The 23,100-nt window shown below is 45.4% G+C and overlaps 1 protein-coding gene across 8 annotated transcripts in view; it reads right to left on the bottom strand.

The window, feature by feature from the left end:
• tenm2a (teneurin transmembrane protein 2a) overlaps nucleotides 1–23,100 on the bottom strand; it is a 224,916-nt gene that overhangs the window by 14,861 nt on the left and 186,955 nt on the right. For 5 of the 8 annotated variants that reach the window (XM_085788361.1, XM_085788363.1, XM_085788365.1 and 2 more), the window contains 12 exons: nucleotides 18,617–18,739; nucleotides 17,100–17,326; nucleotides 16,248–16,443; nucleotides 14,486–14,587; nucleotides 13,779–13,973; nucleotides 12,130–12,330; nucleotides 10,028–10,213; nucleotides 4,457–4,603; nucleotides 3,963–4,173; nucleotides 2,791–2,910; nucleotides 1,173–1,434; nucleotides 628–895 (listed from right to left, as the gene is read on the bottom strand). In XM_085788361.1, the coding sequence (XP_085644487.1) occupies nucleotides 628–895; nucleotides 1,173–1,434; nucleotides 2,791–2,910; nucleotides 3,963–4,173; nucleotides 4,457–4,603; nucleotides 10,028–10,213; nucleotides 12,130–12,330; nucleotides 13,779–13,973; nucleotides 14,486–14,587; nucleotides 16,248–16,443; nucleotides 17,100–17,326; nucleotides 18,617–18,739 (2,238 nt within the window). The remainder of the gene's footprint in view (nucleotides 1–627; nucleotides 896–1,172; nucleotides 1,435–2,790; nucleotides 2,911–3,962; nucleotides 4,174–4,456; nucleotides 4,604–10,027; nucleotides 10,214–12,129; nucleotides 12,331–13,778; nucleotides 13,974–14,485; nucleotides 14,588–16,247; nucleotides 16,444–17,099; nucleotides 17,327–18,616; nucleotides 18,740–23,100) is intronic. The other 3 variants (XM_085788362.1, XM_085788364.1, XM_085788367.1) reach the window with 1 other exon arrangement.

Here is a 23,100-nt window from a genome sequence, read left to right as displayed (position 1 = left end):
TATACCTATATCTGTATCCACAGTTAGCAAAACATAACACAATCGTACGCCACGTAAATGCATTGTTTTCTCTGAGAAATGTAAAATTACGGTTACGCCGGGGAACTTTGAGTGAATGTGATTTCAAAAACCATATGCCCCTCATGATTTTAGTCCACACGGAAGTCCCAGATGTCCACTGCATCTGTGGCCTGACAGCAGTGTTTGGCTGACAGCATCTGTGAGCGACTGTGACAGCAGAATGTAATAGCACCGAGGCTCCCCTGGACTCCTGCTTGCTGCTCCAGTGGCTAACTGCTAACTCACACTGATGGCTAATAACCCTTCACCACAGTTACGGCTGGCTGACTGAACCACACGCGGCCTCAATAAAAAAATAGACGTCTAGAAAAAAAAAGAGAAAAAAAAGGGCACTTAACGGGGGATAGGCTGCATAGTGGATGGTGGCTGGGTTTCTTGTATATTATCTCTCCTTCAAGCCTCCTAATTAGCACTCTTTCCCACTGTCAGACCCAGTGCTGCCTTACTGGTGAAGTTTCTAATCTATTCAGTGACTGCATGGCTGGAAAAAAAATGGCCCAACTCCCCTCCAACACAGTTTCTCCTCCAAGCATCCCTCCTACTCACCAACAGCTTCAGAAAGCCCGTAGACCCTCTGCCCATATGCATCGGTCTTATCCCAGATGTAGGTATAGGCCAAATTGGGTGAGGCATGGAACCACTTCTGGAAAAGGTGGCCCTCCACTGCGACCATCAGGTGAACCTTCAACAGGCCCATAGACACCACGGCTGGAGTCATTGTGACCTTGAGCAGGGAGCGGTAACCCTGTGTCCTGGAGCTTAGGTAGCACAGCTTTAGGCTAGTGCCAGGTACCTCGATCTGCTCATGCAGCACCTGGAAGACAAAGAGAGGGGATGACAGGAGAGAGGGATTAGGGGGGATTAGAGACTGAGGGAGTAATGGGGGTCACGCTTCCACTGACGGCTGAAGGACAAAAAAGGGAGAAAAAACAATGGAAGCAATAAAGAAATAGAGAAAGAGGGAACGAATGGGGGAAAAGCTATGGAAGCGAAAGGAGAAAGAGAGCTACAAGAGACAGGCATACAGGAGAGTGAGAGCAAGGGAACCAGAAGGAAGATTAACCGGCTGCCAGAGGTCAGTGGTACTGCACCTGTGTCTCCGGTATGATGGGTTTCTCCCCTGGCTTGGAGCTGAAGAAGGAGGAGAGAGGGGATGCAATCACAAGAGGGTCAGGCCTGACGAAGCCGCTCAGGTCACAGCCCGGGATCGTGTTCTCTTCTGTCTTAAGCACCAGAGTGTCCATTGCATAAAACTGGCTCCAGGGCAGCCACACGGTGCGCTCCTGGCTCAGGAAGGGGGCACGCTCGAACCGCAGAGTCAGTGATGCACCACCGTTAGCTATCAGGTCAAACCTGGAGAGGTTTGCGAGAAGAGGATGGGAATGAGGTACAGGTGGGGAGTGCTGTGGTGGATGGACTGTTACTTGGACTCATACTCTGTCAGTGTTTTTTCGTCTTCTAATTTAATATTTACTCCACTGCTTTAGAAATAATTCAACACCCAAAATACCTGGAATAAATATTTCAACATTACGTGGCACAGTAAACACTTAAAACACACATGTCTAGACAGTCACTCTAGACAACAGATATATGTCTGAAACATGAACACCACAGTGTTAGAGCACTGGTTTCAGCACTGCAGTGATTTTATAACAGTAATGTAACAATAACAGTCTTCCCCTCTAACCTTTTGTCACCAAATTATGGTTGACAGCTGCAAATAAATGATTAGGACATCGACACATTCACATTGCTGATGACAAGATTGTAAGAGCCTCTAACAACTGAAAAAGAAGAAAACTCATCAAAACAATGTCAGACAGGGACACCAGTCATGTTCACAAGACTGTGAAGCCAGTGAGTTACGGCCCCTGGAACACAAGGTCAATTAAATGTTACTAGAAGTTCAGATGTTTCGGTGTCAGCTTGGCCTGGCTGGAGGAAAATACTGTAAAGCAACCACTGATAAGAGGAGAGAAGTGCTTAAAGAACCTGAGACTGGAAACACAGAAACTGCACACATAATGAGAACAAGTCAGTCTGAGGAACCAGTGGATCAGATGTTGGAGTAGCATGTTAAAGAATGTCAGCCAGACTCAAGTCCAGTACAACTTGTAGGGAGGAGAGTCAAATTAAAGCAGCCTAAAACTCTGTGCAAGCTGGAAGTCCTGAGGAGGAAATAGAAAGACATATCAGATGGGTTAATCAAAAAGTTATGGTGCTCAAAAATCCAGTTTAGGCTTGATTTTCTTTCAAAAGTTTCTCTGATGGACATTTTTTTGGATTCACGTATTATTCCATTGAGTAAAACAAACCGTAGATCGAACAATCTTGCATCTCGTCTTCCATTTTCACACTTGCTTTCACTTTGTCTTTATAAAGTAAATTTGTTGTCATTTCAGTTACCACTGAAGGAAATTGTGGTGTTTTAATTTTCAGTTTGTTTTTTTCTAAATCCATTTACTCTGCTCTTATTTGAAATCCCTTTTTTTGCGCTATCAATTTATTTGCAGCATAAACAGCTTTGTTTTCTCTTGGGATCGTGAAAGTTATCTAATCTAATCTAATTTAATTTAATCTAATCTAATCTAATCTGATTTGATCTAATCTAATCTAATCTAATCTAATCTAATCTAATCACACAGCCTATGTGGTGAGGTAGTTTCAGAGTCTCAGCAAAGCATGCTGGGTAGCTGTTGTACATACATTCCATCCTGCCGTGTCAGCGTGTATCCGTAGTGAGGGTAGTTGACAAAAGACACGTTCACCCCCACCAGAGGGGTTCCATCTGTAGTCAGCACCTGACCCCGGATCAGAGATGCCAAACTGGAAGAAGACAAAGGAGACAAGAGTGACGGAGCGATAGTCAATCTATCAGCCCAATCTTCCTAACCATCAGTCATTTGGTTTGATTAATCTCTCCGTCTTTCAATCATCCAATTTGCTCATTCATTTATTGCTCTGGTCTTCTACCCACTCAACACAATCAGCGGCCCACATCATTTAGATTAGCTCACGTCAATCATGTAAACATACCATGACAATGTAGATGGATACGTGTGTGTCTCCTAGAGAAATGATACGTATAGAATAGCATCCCAACACTACAGAGCACCATCACTTTGATGAGTTATTTCCTTTGAAACATCTTGTGTGTAAATGTATTAATAGGAGAACCAGCAGCATGGGCAGTGCTTCACAGCTCCACTAAATCTATGGGGGAATCTTGGCTTGGTCTGCCGCTGGCTCTGGGATTTGTTGAGGTCTTGGCCGACTCTGTGGACCAATCTAAAGTCTGTTTGATATTTGTAGTGATGAATCTAAAGTTTGGATATTTTTCAAGGGATTTCTTCATAGACATCAATATCAAACCTTTCTAAGAGTGTCAGGGTGTTAATCAGGAAAATGAAATCTGTGGGACAAAACTTTGAATTCCTGCATTAATCATGTGTTCATGTATGAAAACACTCTCTGTTCTTTTCCTGTGAACTGCTGTTCAATGACTCATCCATCACTCATGGATATGTACATACATTAATACAACTAACACTTTACCATTATATAAAATAGTGCAATATTATTAGTCAGATGTGTTTTTAAATATGACTTGACTAAATATCAGTCTAATTAATATCTTTGCTAAAATGTTTCAATGCTGCTTCACCGACACTACTTGCACTGTGCGACTTGAAAGTTTGATGCTTTTATTTTGAAAAGTTATACTTGGAACTGTGAGGTCTCAGGACAGTTTGTCAAGCTCTTTCAAGTTATGGTCTGATATTACATATGCGTCTGAGTCTCTGGTTGTCTTGGAGACCAGAGGTGGTATTAATAGCATGCCATTATATGCTTTTGTCTGTGTGTGCTTCCTACCATACCTGGAGTTGAACGGGTTTTCCCCGGGGATGATGTGGGTACTGTCCCGACCCACGAGCATTTTGACGCGGTCGAAGAAAGAGCGGACGTGAGGCTGGGACGTGGGGCTTTGCTGGATGACTAGCAGAGGGTCCCGGGAGCCGCGGCACAGTGGACTGTTCTGACAGGGGCTCTGGATGCAGCAGTCTGGGTCCATGCAGTCCGTTAGCCCATCTGATAGGAGGGAGGGAAAGAGCAGTGATGAGGTGGGAGAGTAAGAGCAACAAGGAATGCAAGATAATTGCCCCTGCTTCTTCTATTCTTGATGTAATATCACAATGATCTTTGTTTAATTTTACAAACTGTACTGAGGGCTCTTCTCATGAGACCTCGGCCTCTTTTCTATGTCTTTTCTATTTTTTTAATTCATTAGTTTTTCTCTATTCATTTCGTTCACTAGCAACATTTTTCAAGTGGGCTTCACGAAACAAACTTGCTCCATCTCCCCCCACTTCACCTCCTTCGTTGTCCTTGTTGTCAGCACAGGAGGTCTCCATGGCAACACTGCAGCCGGGCCCCCTCCAGCCTGTCTGGCATTCGCAGTGCCAGCTCTGCTGTCCCATGGTGCACTGGCCGTTCCCGTTACACAAGTTAGGACAGCCGTCTGCGAGGAGAGGACAGGAGGAGAGTGGGGGAGGGAGGTGAGGAGGGAGGAAGAGGGGGAGAGATGACGGGAGGATGATTCTTGTTTGTTTTGTTACTACTGATGTACAGGTGAGCTCTCTCTTTCTCTCTCTATCTCACAAACAAACAAACACACACACAGGCGCACAAACACACATCACATACAACTGTTCATATGGTTCTGATAGACCAAATGAGTCTCAGTCAATTGAATAAGCACACAGTAGCACACTGTAAGTATTGATTGTTCAAGAATCAATTTAATTCAGACAGTCAATTTTCATGCACACCTTCCCATCAGTGTGTCTGTACACCTGTGGGGTGAATGCTAACATGTGCATGTGTATGTGTGGAGTGGACAGAGGTGGATAGATCGCTCAATTCACTTACTTGATAGAGCCACACCCGCTCATCACTCTCTCTCTCTCTCTCTCTCTCTTGCAGTTTCTTTCTTACTCACGATTCAGTGTAGGTAATGGGATTCTGATGGCCTGAGAGTAATGCTTTCTCATGAGAGAATGAGATTATGCTCGATGCAATGTGTGTGTGTGTGCGGTGTCGGTCTATGAGCTAACAAACCTTCACTTGAGCTTATGCAAAAAGTCCTACTAGAATCTGTGGCCCTGGAGCCAAGTAAGTTCTGTAACTAGCGTGACAAGGCCACCCTCAACTTCAAGAGAGACTTTAAAGCAGAAGTAAGTGATATATTTGTGGTTACATAAGTCTTAAATAGTTATATCTTCCGACAGCAATCACTTCTATAGAGTGTTTGGACCGAAACACGGGTCTGTCAGTCACTCTGCTCTGCTCTGAGCCGAGCAGAAAACATTTATCGTATCCTACAGTTTTTATCCAATGAGGAGAGAGAACGGCATGCAGGGCTGTGTGTGCAGCCAAGGGACGCCGTGAATGTGGCGACGTAGGGACGAGGACTGTTATGGTGCGTTCAAGGAAACTCGTATTTTTCCGACGTGAAGTGGTACCAGTTCGATCTGGTACGAGTTCACCGGTCGGAAGTTACGAGTGGCCGTTATAGTGACTTTCACAGGTAAAACAGGTCAGAAAAACACGAGTGGGTTGCCTGAAACGCTACAAAGTCGTAAGTTGTGACTTGAAGCTGTAATTTACGATTTCAAAAGCCTGCCTGGAACGCAGCATTAGCGAAAACGACCGGACCACTTACTTCTGCTTTAAGGCAGGGGAGAGCAGATATTTGAAGACAGTCTGTATCAGGAAAATTGAAGTTAACATTTGTCTAAGTAACATTATCTGTCAACGTTTGGCAGCTTAAAGGAGTAGTTCAGCATTTTGGAGAATGTATTCAAATGAGATTGACATGAATCTCATATCCATTCAATATGAAGCTGGAGCCGGTGGTCAGTTAGCTAAAAGACTGAAAATGGGGGAAAAAAATATCCTTCAAGAAACTCCGCCGACCAGCAGACTTGTCAATTAAGACCTCGTCTTCTACCTCGTTTTCACTCCGAAACCTCACCATGACATTTTTCTGTATGTCATTTGATAATTTACATCCACACTCAGACAATGTTGCCCATCAATGTCATTTTCAGAAAGGCCTGTAACTCCTAGCCTGTCTTACCATTTTCCAGTATCGCTCTAAATCACACCTTTCTGGCTCTGACACAAGATTATTTGTTTGCCACATTATAATCTATCAGGGAGAGGGAAAAAGGCATGATGACACACAATGACAATGTTTTCTCCAGCAGCACAAAGAGCCCAAAACAAACTTGTCACAGTGATTTTCTCTTCAATAAATGAGAGAGCGGGATGCGACACTCTTAAGTCTACCCACGGGAGATGGAGGCAAAGACAGGGTTGACTGATAAAACAATACGTGCATGCACGCGAAGGCACTTAGTCACAAACACACACCCAGCACGACGCACCCTGGAGATATGCCCTGACATTTCCCACTCGGTAGCAGTGTGCCGACACTGAGTGAGGAAGGACAAAATATCCCAGTAAGAGATTATGAATATGAAATGCTTTTCATTGAGTCCTGCTCAGTAGATTAATGAACATAATTTCACTCAAGTTGCATTGTAGTATTTTGCCCCGTAACAAATCGCTGCATCAATAAAGCCATGCATTATGAATACAAATGGTGCAATCTAAACCGTGGCAGCAGCTAAATTAACAGGCATTTCACCCCGATTGGCATTTTATCATATGTCTCAACCACCAGGCGACGAGGGAAAGTCAACAAAGGACTTTGAGAAAGACAGTGGAGTGTGGGTGGTGGGTGTGTGTTGGGGAGGGGGGGCAGAGAAGCTTAACTAAGTTTTTCAGCTCAACAAGAGGAATCAAATCAAAGGTTTTTATCTTTAATTATTACCATTTTCTGCATCAGGGGATGGCTCATGATGCTGTATTAACAGTCAGGCTGGAAAAGATTGTCCACAAGTATTGAGCTCAGGGAACAAAGGCAGTTAGCAGTGATTGCCTGTTAAATGGAGTTGCCATTTAAAGCAGCCAAATACTTATGAAGCACCAGGACAGGACAATCCATAGTGGGCATTGATCGGCTTGCCTGGGCAGGCCGGCACGAGGCTCCTCTCTCTTTAATGCCAGGACCCAGTCGATACCCCCTCATACTAACTAGAATAAAGTGGGATTTCAGAAACTATTAAGTCCACCCTCCCCACTAATGTAGTTGGACTCTGATGAAATCCCCTTAAAAAGGAGAAGAAATTGCCTTGGGTTATGGGTCAGCACACACACTCTGCAGCGTGTGCGTGTGGGGGTGGGTAGGTGGGTGTTGGGGTATATGCCTGGATAGAGAAAGATACTGTGTAAGACTCCAGGGAAGGAGGGAGGAGGAGAACGTGAGAGACAGTCAAGAGATAGAAAGACAGAAAGAATGAGAACAAAGTATATAAAAGAAACTCAGTCAAGACATTGTGCTGGAAAAGTTCCACTATTCTCTCCATTCCCCCTGTTTCCAGCTCTGTCTGCACTAAAGGTCATAAAGTAAAGGTCACAGCCATGAATCCAAGACCGCTGCTTACAGATGGACCAGATAACTCTGCACTTTCTCAGATCAGCCTCCACTCACCTGCTACTGTCCTTATGAAGCTGCCTTCAAAATTACACTGGCTGCTGTACTCCACATGTTCTTCCACCAGTCTCTCTGCTTCTTCTTTATTCTCTCTCTCTCTTGCTCTGCCTCTTGCTCCCTATTTAACCCTGCGATTTACCTTTTCTCTGGGCTGGCTCTTCATAAAACAATGAGAGCTATTCCATTAAGCATAGAGGGTGAGAGGACACTCTCAACGGTGCTCCGGGGACCTGTACTGTCAGGCAATCTGTGCCGCTCTGTGTAACCCGACAGAGGTTCAGCTGCGGGGCTATCTATTAAGCATTCTTGTTGTGCATGTGCGACAACTCACCCTGGACCTGCACCCTTCTCCGTTTGCATCATTTTCTTAACCCTTATCCATGATTCTGTTTATCTTTGTGTGATCCGACGACCCTAACTGTTTTTTTTCTCTTGGCCTAAGTTGTTGGGGATGGGTTTGATATAAAAAACAGAATAATAATTTAAAAAAAAAGAAGAATTAATACTGTATGCTCACTGAGACACACACCCAAACACATACACACCCATGTGCTAACAAAATGATTTTATTAGCCACTGTATCATGGCTTTTGCCTAAAATACCAAAAAAGTAAACTATAAACACACAAACACACACACACACACACAAACAGACACACATACATACACGCACACGCACACACGCACACATGCACACACACACACACACACACACACACACACTCAACAACTCTGTATTTTTTGACAACACATTGGAGCCTTGCATCAGTGGCCTATGAAATTCACCAATTACCTCAAAAGTTCTTTACAGCTTCCATCATTTTCTCCTCGTGTGAAACAGCTGTGTTTACGCGGTACATGACTAGAATACCTGAGCAGAGTTATGTGTTTGTGTTTCCACATAAGAAATATGGAGAGGAACACGCTCACACGCATGCACATCCACACATTCACAGCACAGCCCCTCAACACTGCTGATACCACCACCACACTAGGCTCTACGGTACCCCACGACACATCTAAGGCTCAATGACAGCTCGACCCCTGCCGTAGTGCACTGCTGTGAGTAGTAGTGCACGACATGTAGGGAGTTATCATTGAGGCTGGCACCCTGGTCTATGGACAGATAGCACCACAGAGTCTACAGAGCCAAGCCAGGCCAAAACCCACAAATGCAGCAGCTAGCTTCTACCACCACAGGCTAAGAAACAAAACACCAGAGTCAGATACGGTACCTGCTTTGTCAACCATGCTCCCATGGTCTGCAGTGGGAGAAAACGTGCAGAAGGTAAGAGATGGGGAGAGTTTTTTTGTTGTTGTTGTTTTATTTTTTAATAAATGCAAGCAACATCATGCAGAGCTGAAATGAACAACAGGCAGACTGCGATAAGCTAAACACTGAGAGTGTGTCTGGTGCTAGTGAAATGTGCTTTGCGCCAAGCTAAGGCCTGACAACTCTTTCATCTTGGGCTGATGCTGCAGTCAAAGCTGCCCTACTTTCTGATGGGGGAAACGGGGAGATCATAAACTGTTATTCCCCTGTGCGTATGTATGTGTTGGGCATGCATGTGTGCGTCTGTGTGCGTGTATATATTTTTACCACATGTGTTGCTGCTTTGTTTGTGTGTTTGGTGTTTGTGTGTGTTTGTGTGTGTGTATCAGATTGCAATCACAGTGCTTATGGTGACAGGGAAATGAGACTTTGTGTCTCAAAGCGCTGCGGGTGAATCAAAGGAGTCTGGCACTCATCCATCCAAAGTGACAGTGATGTCAATATGAGACAGTGATTGACTGACAGAGAAATTCACACTCACTCAATACACATACACGTACACACAGACACATACACACACATACTAGCACAACTGTGTGCATGAATGCATTACACAAACAATGTGAGGGAGATTTAGTTTTTTGATCACAGTGAGGTGAAGAGTTTTACCATTCATCTCGTAACTTTGGTGTTTTTTCAAAGACCATTGAACCTAAGATTCCTGGGGTCTGCACTTGAGAGGCAACCTAAAAACAGATAAGCCCTGCTCTTTTGGAATCGTCCCGCCCCCAACTCTAAGAAGTTTGCTCCTCTCCTCTCTGCTCGCCCACCTGCTATTTCAACCCCTCTCTTCAATTCCCCAAGGTCTCCCTTTTGCCTCCACTTCTCGTTTCCAAATTCCTTTAACAAAGTGGGAAGGAGCTGCCACTTAAGTCTGACTTGGTGCTGGTGTTTCTGTGCACACCCACGTGCGGACACACAGACACAAACACACACCAGACGCACACCATCCAAACACACGCACATGCACGCGCACAGGGGGAGCTCACCGATGGTGCAGTGCTCTCCGTTCCAGCCCTGGTGACACTGGCACTTTCCGTCCTTGCAGGTTCCGTGTTTGATGCAGAGCGGGTTGCACACGCGCTGGTCGCAGCCTGCGCCAGTCCAGCCCTCCTCACAGCGGCACGCCCCACCCATACACACTCCGTGGGTCCCGCAGTCAACTGAACAAACCTCTGAAGAGAGTGAGAAAAATGTGGGTCACAAACACTTCTGGACACAAAACCTAGTGTTCTTTGCAAGTTTCTAAGTAAACAACATATTTTGGAATATAGTGATTGAAATACCAGACTAACAATGGTGTAATGTGAATCAAGGCGTCTGAAAACGCTCATTTTTAAAGCCGGTTTAGTCCGGTTTTAACCTGCAAAATCTGTGTTACATTTGACTTCATGACACGTGAGAGCGATTATGTCATTTCACCCTGTGCAAAGAAAGTAAAGTCTGCAAGGCAATCACAAACAATCAAATGCACATTACAGTAAATACAGTTCTCCACAAGACACCTCCAATTAGAATCAGCAATTGTAGTTGGGTGACGACAGGGTTTATTTCCTGGGCCTCTATTACAGTCACCGTTTGTGATGCTCAGATGCTGCAGCCAGCGTCGGAGCATGTGGTGAGATGTGACAGTCTCGCTCATGTGCTCGGGACACCCAGTGTGCAGGGGAATGTAGTATGTATAGATGTTTTGATGCACGCTTGCTGAGCGATCCTGTTGCGTGGAACAATGTGGTCTTTATTAAAGCTAAGCATTGCTTTTCTCGTTATAAACGCTGCAGCTCTGTTTGTGATCTTGAGATGGGAAGCGTCAAGCTGGCATGGCGGAGGCTGCTGTCTTTCTGACAGTGGTAGCTTTAACGGCTTTATTTTATTGAGATAAAAGACTGTGGAAGTTGAGCATTTTATTATAAAAGGCTTTTAAACATGAACCCAGTGACTTTAACAAGCAATATTCATCTTCTTTTTTTCCTACTCCACCCAGGATGCAGCTGGGAATTATGAATCTCATGCACAGAAATTGACTCTGGGTACCCTAAATCTTCCTCTTGCTCTGCCCCCCATATAGACTTTATTACATCTCTGGTTAACTTAAGTGCCAAATATCCAAAACACAAATATTCTTGTCATTGCTGAGTAAAAGAAACTTCAGAAATTGCCATTTCATTATCTCTTCAATACTAAAATCACTTGATGGGCTACCAGGGTAATACAATAGCCTCAAAATGTTAATAATAATAATCTATAAGGCCTGTAATAGTTTGGCTCCCTAGAGTATTTCTGACATGCTCAGTGACCACAGTCCAATTAGACCTTTGGGGTCATCATGCAATGTGCTTCTATCTGTATCTATGCAGTCCAGATCTGGTGAGGAGGAATTTCATTTGTTCTTTCTCTCTGGAACTTTTTCCCCATCATCTTAAGTTTATGTTAATCTTTTCAGCGAGTGGGTCTGTGTTTGTAGTTTATTGTATGTGGGTCGTGTGCGGAGGTTTGTTGTGTATTTTTGTGGGTGGTTTTTCATCATATTTCATAGTTTTTTTTGTCTTCTTTTGTTTTTTATGACTTAATTTTCTTGTATTTATCTTTTATATTCTTTTATACATGCCACATGTTGTTGCTGTTATGTAAACCCCATTGTACTGAAATGTGCCTTATAAATAAAAGTGGCTTGCCATGCCCATGTTGGGTTTCCAGCACTACCCTGATAATCACAAAAAGCTGTCATCACCATACTGTCACTGACAGTTTACTGAGAGAGGCAATTTTAAAGTCTTGACAGTAAAAAAACTTGCCACATTTTATTCCTGCTTGTTCCAATTTGGCTTAGATGATACAACAGTTGCTGCTTCCTGTTTCTGAGCAAGTTTGTGGTTTTGTGGATTTTATCCAGGCCCAGTTTGAGAACCAAAGTAGTCTGAAATAAAATGGTAAACTAATTAGGCATGTGTCCTTTGGGACCACAAAATATGTTTGGGCGATGGGCAGTCTGTAGCAGCCCTTTTCTCCTCACCATGACACCCTAAAATCCATTTCTACCCCACACGTTTCACTCCTGCAGGGGAACCAGCAGCTGTGAAGTCAAACTCACCCATGGAGCAGTCGGGTCCCATCCAGTTGGGGTCACAGCTGCACAGCCCAGTGTCTGGTATGAAGGCCCCGTGGCCATGGCACTGGTCTGGGCACTGGGCCCTGGGCAGCTCGCAGTGGAGCCCTCCCCAGCCTGGCTTACAGTGGCACTCTCCATTCACGCAGATGCCATTGTTGGAACATGTCGGATCCAGGCAATCCACTGCAATAACGCAGATGTACACCAGTGTGCAAAGAAAACACCACAGAGAAAAACAAAATGAGCTAAGAGTAACACAACTGTCAGAAACAAATTAAATACTGCATTATGAATTAGTTTTATGGGGAAAGAGTTGTGACATGGGATACATTTTTTCATTCTTTGTACACAAAATGATAATGAAATTAAAAGAAAACATTACCAGACATATTACTAAGGCAATTAAAGGACACAATAATGAATAGCTGAGTCTATAATTGGGGCAGAGCAGCAAATGTGTTTCACTCTGAGAGGAGCGAGCCTCACTGACACATTATTCAGTGCGAGCGCTTAGCTGCGTGCGTGAACACATTTGTGCGTATGTGCTAATACATGGGGGAGGATCTGACACTGTCAGTCTGCCAGGTTGACAGGCAGCTCTGAGTCCGAGCAGTGAGTGAAAACCAATTTGACAAATTACCTCCTCCCGGCAAAGCGCCCACCCACCCCTCCTCTGGCCTCTTCTCGTTGCTCTGTCCTGGTCGCCTCATTCTCTCTCTCTCGCTCTCTCGCCTTGTCCTCTTTGTCTGACACCTCTCTCACACCCCCCCTCTCCTCCCCCTCCTCAGGCATGATTGACCCCGTCGCACCTTTTTCGGACACACACATTCATAAAGGCACGCGCTCGCGCAGCACCTCGGCCCTCCATTTCTGTTTGCCTGGCAGAAACGGCAGATCACCGTTATTGATTTTCATGTCGCCGGCACTCCAGGTAAATTGTTTGAGGGACTCTACTGTGATGAATATCAGATTTGAGACCAGAGGAGGAGGGGAAAAAATTGGATGAGAGGGAGATGGAGAGAAAAAAAAAGAAGAGCAGGAGAGAAAATGCTGACCTTGTTCTCCAGCCCTGTGTCTTGACATCTTTCTGTCACTCTTCTCCTTTTTTCCCTTCTCTCTTTCCTCACCCCTGACTCACTGCATGGCTCTCGTGTCTCATCTCTGTCTCTTTCTTCATGCATATTCACCTCTCACTGCTTCCCTGACCCCACACCCCCCTCACACACACACACCCCACCCCTCTCTTTTTCTCTCTTGCCGTCTATCTTTCTGACTAGTGAGAATGTGCTGTGCTGATCCCTCTTAACAAGGATCAATAGAAGTGATTTCATCCCTTAATAAAATCTCTGATGTGTTTTGCTGCGGCATCATACTTCATCTGTATATATGGAGGGAACGACACACACTCAGTCAGGGTTAGATTATGTTATGATGTGCTGTCTCCCATCTTAGATGGGTGTGTGTGTGTGTGTGTGATGTCCTTGGTGTGCTGCAGACATTCAAGTTTCCTTCCAAATAATCACACAGACTTGTTGAAAAGAAAACTGATGCACCAAAAACAAACACACACACACAAAAAACACACCAACCACCCTTGAGGTTCACCACACCATTAACTCTGCTGCTCTCACCCTCTGCACAGTTTTGCCCTTTGTAGCCGATGGAGCACACACAGTTGCCGTCGGTGCAGGTGCCGTGGCCGCTGCAGAGGGGGTCAATGCACTGCGTGATGGGGACGTCGCACTCAGGCCCCTTCCAACCGCTGTAACACACACAGGAGCCCTTGTCGTACTGTCCGTTGCCGCTGCACAGCACCGGGCATGCCGCTGGGAGGGGGGGGCGGAGACAAAGAGGAGGGGGAGGGAGATTAAACCATGCGCATGAAAAAAAATAAACAATTAGCAGCACTTTTTTGAGGTAAACTCAAAGCAGTTGAAAACCCATGCCACCCCCCGCCCCCCATACACACACACAACCAGAGCAACACTTGACTGTGCAGGAGGGTGAATAGAGTGGTTAAGGGGCTGCGGAGTGGCGATGACATGAAGAGTAATTACAGGCAGAGGTAACTAAACTATTCATCAAAGCTGTCTATCCCAGGTGAGCACAGAGCCAGGGAGGCGTTAGCTCGGGGAGCTGCCATTCATCATCAGTCATCTTGTCTCGGCTTCACCTAGGGCCACGCGCCATCTTTACTTCTCTTAATCCTCTCCGCTCTCTGCGTGGAGCTGAAATGTACCTGCTCTTCTGATTAGACGGCGGGAAAAAAAACAACTGGATTTTTTTTCTTTCTTTTTTTTCCTAAAAGGGAAGGAGCACATTTGTAAGCAGCTAATACCTTTGGAGCAGTCCATGCCGTGGAATCCGGGGAAGCAGTGGCACACACCAGAATTACACTCTCCGTTGCCATGGCAATTGCGCGGGCACTCTTGCACTGAATCTGTGAAGAAGACGGAGCAAGACAGGGAGAGAAAGAGAGAGCGAGAGAGGAGGGGGGACGGGGTGAGAAGAGAGTCTGACGGCAGGCATCAAAGCGTTCGATTAAATCATTGGCACCATTCATTCTTTAAGATCCTAAAAATCAAGTCAAGTCGCTCCGAGTCTCACGCAGACATCAAAAGCCAAAGCCCTCCTCCACGATTCCATGTCTATACATAGTCTATAGCTAATCCACCATTTCCCTGCGCACTGTAGCAGAAAAGAGGAGCATTTACTCCAGCATCCTCAAACCTTTCTAGCCCTCTTCTCCTCTTTTGTCTGTTTACTCCTGACGCTGGTTCCGCCAAGGTCATTAATACTGCATCCAGGTGCGGTTGTTTGGCACAACTCTGCAGATTTTAGCAGGAGTGTAGTTTCTGCTCGTATGACTTCGGGGCTCTATCCACCTTTTAGTGCCTCTTAACCCACTTATAAACCTAGAACAGTTTGGTGGGAAGGAACAGGGTCGATGCTAATGGTAAGGAGGCATTTTGGACTTTCATCCATCCCTTCCTCCCTTCCTCACATTCTTTCCAGCATCCATTCTCCCTCGAATCATTAGTCAGCCCATCCACAATGCCTTCCTCTCTAACACTTCCTCCCTCTTTCTCTGCCCTCAGCCATTTCCCCCAAAATCTCAACCCCTCTTACCCTAATACCAGCCCTCTCTTTCACTCCCCTCTTCAGCTCCTCCTCCTCCTCCTGTCCTTTACGCCACTTCACTCCATTCTGGCTTTGCCCCCAACCATTATGTCGTTCCTCCGGCTTCCCCTCTCACTACTCACTCTAATTCTGCCCTTGCCGCCTCTGCCTCTCCTTCTCTCCACCACTCCTGCTGAAAGCTCTACCGCCAGATATTGACATTGAAGGATTCTTTCAATCTGCTTGACTCTCTCTATCCATCCCCCTTGTTCTCACACTTGTGCCTCCAACACAATTGAAAATATTTGGGGCGACGTTCCAGGTCCTAAAAACATCGGGTTTCCAGGGTTGCTGCAGTGTTTTATTTGGATATGTTCTGGTTTTAGATCTGGCACAGTGACTGTCAAGTGGCTGATTTATCCTCTTCACACATGCATTTACACCATGAAAGTGATTCTAAACTCTCTGATATAATAAGCTGTGTTTTGTTTTTGAATGCAGTCTATCCATTTGGCCTACTATGTTTTGGCAAACACAGACTTTGGATCTCGCTAAGTGGCCCTGCCTACTTAACAATGTTGCCGCAGTTGTGTTGCTAGTGGCAACATTGTGCACATGCTGTTGGTGAGTTTTTGCACCCTGTGGATGTGTGAAGCCTTTGTCAAGTTGGGGGGAAAATCTTTGACATAAATATCACTGTGCAGTACTTAAAGGAGAACATCTTGGGGAGTACTAATGTGGATGTGAGTCGCATTGTGGGTGAAGCAGGTGGACTGAATAAAAGAGACAAAAGCTTTTGGTGTGCTGTATTGATTTTAAATGTTGCTGTTTTTCCTTTGTTTCTTTTTTACCTGTGTGTCAACAACAACAACAACAACATTGTTGTAGGTGTACAACACGAAATCGTTGTCACTAGTGGTCAATTGCTTGGTCTTCAACCCTCGCTTTACCCACACCCACAACTTCTGACTCCGTCTCACCCATGATGTTTGTGCTGAAGGAAACTGTCTCTCTCTCCCGCCCATCGTTGTAGAAGGCCAGGTGCCAGGCGCCGGCGTCCAGGTACTGGACAAACACTGCCTCATTGAGGACCACAGTTTGGATGCTCCTCCTCTCCCGCGGAGACTCCACCACGCTCCACTTCTCCTTCCCGTCAAGGCGCTCCATGTAGTCGTACTGCGGGAGAAAGAGTGAGAGAAAGTTGAATGGAAGTGAGAGTGCGAGTATGAAATCTATGATTCATGTATGAAGTGCTGCGTTAGCATATTTCTTCAGACTGTGAAAAATGACCCATGGAGGAGCGTGCAGGAAGATTAAAAAGATGGAGGGAATTGAGTGTGACTGGAAATCGACAGGGAAGCAAAGAATGCAACAGAGGGATCCTTGAGGGCTGTCATTCCCTTTGGGTGTGCGGAAACATTACGGAAAGTGCTTTCACTCCAACACTGCAGCCTAAACGTCATGCTCCCTCACCCGCTCAGGTCAGGCAGTGAAACACTTATCTGGATGCAATTATCCCATTCTACAAATCAAATTTGCTGTTAATTGAGTAGTTTCTAATTAATAAGAAGCAGTAAAAGCTACATTACTGTGAAATTTAATTAAGGGTAAATCTTAGCCTAAATGAGTTTTTTCACACAACTATTATAATGAATCACAAATGAATTTTAAGACGTCCCATGACACAGGCGCCTTTTTTCAAACATATTCTCAGTTTAAACTGATCAATATGAAGATAGAGGGCTCTTAATGATTAAAATTATAATTCTGTGATTAGCACTTTGCCCCAAAGATGTGCAATTTAGACTTGCTCATGCCTGCTACAGTCTTACCTGTGCATGTGATGGAGGCAGGCCTTTGCGGATGTACACTCCAAACAGGGCATCCTTGCCCAGAGATATGTTGAACTTGAGGAACTGGGGTTGGCTGAGGTGGAGCAGGGACCTCCAAAACACTCCTGGAGGGACTTCCTGGGTCACGCGCCTCCCGACCTCAATGCTGCCCGTGTCTATACTGCTGTTCCGGCCGGCCCACGGACCTGGAGCGAGGGGAAAAGAAACTGCATAATCTGTGATTATAGGCATCGACTGTCAGAGTCAATAGTTAATCATCACAGTTTACTGGAAATAATCTGCTATAAAATTCATGGCCATTGAATTGTGGAGGACGAGGACCATTAGCTCTGCAAACTGTGCGCCCACGGTTTATGTTGAAATGAGTGTTGTTACATGTGACGGTGGGATGCTAAATGATGCCTTTGTGGCAAATCCTGCAAGACTGTGGACCGTGTTGTCTGGGCTCAAGTGAGAGAGAGCTGATAGAACTGCAGGGCAGACAGGCATGTGCGCAGAGAAACACAGCATCCTGCAATCAGGTCAGTCATCTAACAGCAGAGCGCTGGTCCCAGACAGAAAAAAAGGAATCTGAGAGTGTGTGTGTTTGTGTGTGTGTGCAGAATAGCTAAGAAATAAAAGAAACAATGAGAAGAACAACGGCAGCATCTGGCCTAGACGGCTGGGGAACACAATATAACAGTCCTCTCATTAATACAGACACAAAGCAGCAGCCCACATGTACCTTTAGTACATGCTGTGTGTGTGTGTGTTACACAGTGAGATTGAGCGAGTGAAAAGAAGAATAGATAGAAAACCGCATGGGGGCCTTAAAAGAGGGAAGGGAGGAGGGGAGTTGTGCAGTTGGTGTTTTACCTTTGCTGCTGACTGAGACGATAAACCTAGCTTGACACAACTTGCCAGAGTGGTTAAGCAGCACACACTGATAGCACAGCTAGTGCTGCTTCATGAATTATGGAAATATTTCAGCTGGAGTGAGTGTGTTTGGGTGCAGAAACTCTGTTGGACTGGGTTTGGATGTTGCACGGCAGAGATAACATTTAAAGGCCTTTAAGGATGAGGCTGACACTATTTGCCTTTTTTCTTGCTTGCTTTCAACAAATCCAATAATGTTTTAGCCCATCATTCTATACTTTCTGATTATCCTGTCTGTGCCACTGAGCCCCAAGCCAGTCTGTTGCTACTGAAGACATAAATCTTTAAAGCCCGGTAAAAATATGTAGCTCTATTCTAGGAGTAAATAGTGCATTTGTTGGGGACTATTTTCTGCTGTGGATTAAAACACATTTGGCGCATCGTGGATGTTTACAGCATTGGGAGGGTACACAGTGTGTGTGTTTGGCTGACTATACATTTAAGTTTTAAGTGACAATCAGGCTCCGTGGCACTGAAGAAATAAACCAGATCGGGCTTTTGCTACACAGACAATATCAAATGATCTCAATATGGTGTGTGTGTGTGTGCGTGTGTGCATGTATGTGTGCTGTAGTTTATACCTCTGCCTCCAGAGGGCAGCGTGGCCACATCACTGTTGACAGGCAAGCCGGCTCCCAGTCCGTTGTTTAACACGGGGCCGTCGGACGGCTTCAGCTGCCATGTCAAACCCAGCAAGTTGATCGCTGCACACAAAAAGCACAGAGACATAGAAAGAGTGTGAGAGGACATAGGCACGACTTGAATAGTGGACTGACTGCAGATCTGGGGTAAAATAAAAAAAATAAAAAACAAGCCCTCACACACTTGAAAGCTCATCAAGCCAAAGGATTCAGGAGGCCAACCCTTTACGCCTGATCTGTCATTTATACAGCAACTAGTGCAGCTTTTATAGAGCGGCTGCTTTTACACTTGTCTCATCAGTCAAACACACTGTTAACAAAGTGGCAGGGAACCTACAGCTCAAAAATGGAGACACGTATTACAAAACAGACAATTAAAAACCATAAAGAAAAGAAATCTCTCCCTTTCTTTACCTCAACTTCTCACAGCCTTCTTTCAACCTGACAGCACCTCCCGCTTTTATTTGGAAGCCTTTACACCACCTCACAGAGAACAAGTGACAGATTGCTCTCTGAAGAGATCGCTCTATGACTTTCTCCTCTCGTCTTTTGTCCTCTGTTGTGTTATTGTGTGCCGGTGGTATAAGACTGCTCGAGTGTGTTCGCTCCACTCTCGCGTTGTCAGCTCTTTACTCTTGCTGTGTCTCTTCCCTCCTAAGGCTGCTGCCAAATCTCTCCACCTCCCAAAAAAAAAAAAACAGAGACAAGGAACTGAACATGTAGGAAATCAGTTCACAGAAAAAATAAGTATTTTTCTTGACAATTTGCAAATGATTGTTTTAATCTGTCAAAAGCTTTGGAGAAACCTCCTGAGTAGAAAAACTGATGGTGCGCTGTTCGTGTGAATATTTAAAAAGACTGTTGTAGAAAAGGTAAAACGCACCTGCATTATTGCATGTAAACATGAGTACAGTGATGTGAGCTCTGAGAATACACATGCATTATGTAGGGGTTATTGCATTGCCTCTCAGCGGCGGCCTTATCCCCACCACATGAGCCTATAACACCTGCATCTGAGGCCTGGGAATCAATTTCCCTCTCATCAAATTCTATCTCCACTTGGCCGGGGTTTGTGCACACGGGGATGAGTGTAAAAGTTGCAGGAGAAGGGGGATGCAGCTTTAGGATTTGCTGCTGGGGCAGACTCATTCTCACCCATCTCTCTCTCGCTCTCTCAGTTTCTTTGTTTCTTCCTTTTTATGCCCCCCACCCCCACATCAACACCACCACCACCACCGCTGGTCAAAGGAAAGCGCTGACACCTCGGCTCCTGCCCGGCCTCCACTGTCAGCTCTTTTTTATTTTTCATCGGTGGGGGGAGGAGAGTGGGGGCGTGGGGGGGTGTAGAGAACAAGCAAGAGGGAGCGCAAAGGAAAGTGAAAAGAGAGACTATAGTCCCCCCCCACCCTCCCTCCCCTGTATATCCACCTCTTGCCCTCTCCTCTCTCATCGCACTGACCTTCATCCCTCTCCCTCTTTTTTCTTTTAATTCCCCCTCTTTTCTTGCTATCTCTGCCTGTCCTTCCTTGCAGATAACGCAGACATGCATCCGTGTGCACACACGTAGGCGCACGCACACGCCAAAGATGGTATCACGGGGTGCAGTCGATGGAAAGATTACCTATTGAATCAGCCAGAGACAGTAAGCAATCGTGGGTCTATTGTGACGGCGCTCCCAATCTAGGTCATCCCCAAGAACACATCAGACAGCCCTATAGTTGGCTTGTTGTGTTTGTCTGTTCATGGAGTGTGTGCGTGCGTGCCAGTCGGGGTCGTGCACATGTGTGGTTTTCCCGAAAGGCTTTTTTTTTTTCTCTTTCCTCTGATGTTTATTTATTAATTTTCTTTCTGGGGGTGGCTGTGAAAAGTTGACCAATAGATGGCACTCTTACTCCTCGGCGACAGGAGCACAAAGGCCAACGCTTTGTCAACAGGTTTCCTTGCAGCAAGATAGAGCGCGGCAGAGACCGGGGAGAGGGGGAGAAAAATGACAGAGACAAAGAGAGACACTTGTTATCATTTTCTCTACAAGCACCATCCCTCATATTAACAACACTTCTAACTTTGTTAGGGTGTAATTTTAACCAAAATGAAACTTCTGAAATTGATGTATTTTGCTTTGAGTTGCCATAATTTTAAGCATTTTCTTTTCGGATCATAATTGCTATAATTGCTGTTTTCGAGCTGCATTGGAAAGCTTTACTAAATGCCATGCCAATGAAGCCTATCTGAATTGAATTCGACTGACAGACAAGGGGAGAACAAGAGATAGTCTTTCTCGGGTTGTGTTTTCCTGTTTAATCTGTCTTCTCACTCATGTTCATTTTAACATACACACACGCGCACACGCATCCGAAAATACAAATGTACACACGCAGGGAAAGATCACAGAGAAGCAGGTTTAACAAGCAAACGAGATGGATTAAAAATAGATCAGTTGCTTCATGAGGTTTTTATGTAATCTTGATGCATAATTCAGAGAGGCAAAGTGCTTGCCAGTATCATCTGCAAAAGACAGCATCTGAAACAGCAGTGATACACGTGATCCTGTGACAAAAAAGAAAGAAGAAAAAAAAAACCCAGCAAGGACGGACTGATGGACAGAGGGACAAGGGAGATGAAAAGGAGGAGGTGGCAGCCGGGCTCAGAGAGAGGGCAACGGCCAGGAGCTCTAGGAGAAATCGTGCCGAACCTTGGCAGAGAAGCGGTGAGTAGAGGAACAGAGAGAATACTGGAGGACAGCGAGAACTGAGAGAATATTAAAGAACATAAAAAAAAAATCCTTGGAGGATAAAAAAAAAGAAAAAAAAGAAGAGCAGGAAAACAGGTTACAGATGATGTTGCAGGGAAGAGAGGACGAGATGAAAAAGGGCCTCCGCGGATGAATTGAGGAAGGGAGGGAGATGGTAAGTGGAGAGGAAAGATTTAAGGGATGAGTGGCCCTGTATTCATTGACTGGTTGGGTAAGAAAAGATGGTTGTGATTCATCCACTGACAGTAAGTGGTTCACAACGCAGGCACTCGGACAGAAATACAATGCATGTGTGTGTGTGTTTTGAGAAATATTTATACATCTCAGAGTTAAAGGGTGTAAATGGATTTCTGCATGAAAGGAAAAAAGCGCGAGGCAGAGCGAGAGAAAGGTGACTTTGTGGCAGTGTGTGCACTGAGTATCCCCTGACTGGAAAATATTGTATCATCATCATTCTGTTCTCTGGAACATGTTCCAACTGTTCAACCCCCTCTCTCTCTCGCTCACTCTCTCTCACTTTCCTCCTCTCTGTCCCTATGTCTCTCGCCCGTTTCTGCCTCAGCTCTACCTTGTCATTACCCATTTAAATGGCAGCGTCCCCCATTGAACCAATTGCACTGCACCTAATTGCACCAAAGGTGGAGATTGGCCCCTTGCATGTTTTTGGGTGTCATCTTGTGCAGTGCAACTAAAACAACACAGAGAGCACGAATGAATGCTTGCGCACCCACACGCGCAAACACACACACACACGCACGTCGGGAACAGAGGCAACACACTTTTCTTTGCCCGTCTCCCTTGGCCATCGTGATAAATGCATATTAACTGTTCTAATTCACCACTAAATTAACAACTCTGACCTCAATTAGGGCGGTAATTGTAGCTGAGACCAGCCCCCCTATCCTTGGCCTGGCTGCTAATTGGTTTAAGCGAGCCTTTTCCCTGCCTTCCTACCTTTCTCCTCCCATCTCTAAGACCCTCATTTAGAAGGCCAGTAGACATTTGTTGTTCAAAAAAGGAGCGCATGCACAAAAAAACAGTCACCTGAGAAAAACGCTCGCACCTTTCTGTCTGTCTCCGAGGCACAGGGGTGCACTGCTAATATTGGAGAGACTGAGGAAAGAACAGTTTGTTGCCTCAGGTTCTCAATATTCAGGCCATTTGGGATATTCCTTAGAATTTACCACACAATATCCACTTATGTCGTCTATAAATAAAGCAGCCTTCTCTCTCAGCTAAGTTTTGAAGGCGCTGCTTGCTGAGATCATTTAGAGTCTCAGACAGAGGGACGGGGGCGGCGGTTGGCTGCTGCCCTTGGGGGTCATATACTCTGAGAGAGACAATTTGTCTGCCTCTCAGTGTGTGTGTGTGTGTGTGAATGTTTCTATCTGTATGCATGCTTAAAATTGCATGGTATTAACAACAAGCACGCATGCACGCGGGCACACACATTGCAAACCCCGACGGGACCTCCTCACCCAGCTGATGCAACTGAACTGTAATTGACTGCAACACAAAAGGTTATGTGAGTTGCTCACAGCTCCTACCTGCAAAGCAGCGTCTAGCAGAGAGAAGCGGCAACTCACTCAATCACACAGGAGAAATGGCTTCTTTACCGCCAATGAAATATTGAGACGGCCTGACGCAGATGCGGCCATGTGCGTGTGAATGT

The sequence above is a fragment of the Trachurus japonicus genome, chromosome 10, assembly GCF_045865225.1.
Source record: "Trachurus japonicus isolate A0001 chromosome 10, Traja_1.0".
Lineage (NCBI taxonomy): Eukaryota > Metazoa > Chordata > Actinopteri > Carangiformes > Carangidae > Trachurus > Trachurus japonicus.
The sequence above is the reverse complement of the archived record's forward strand: the minus strand, read 5'-3'. Positions and strand labels throughout refer to the sequence as shown.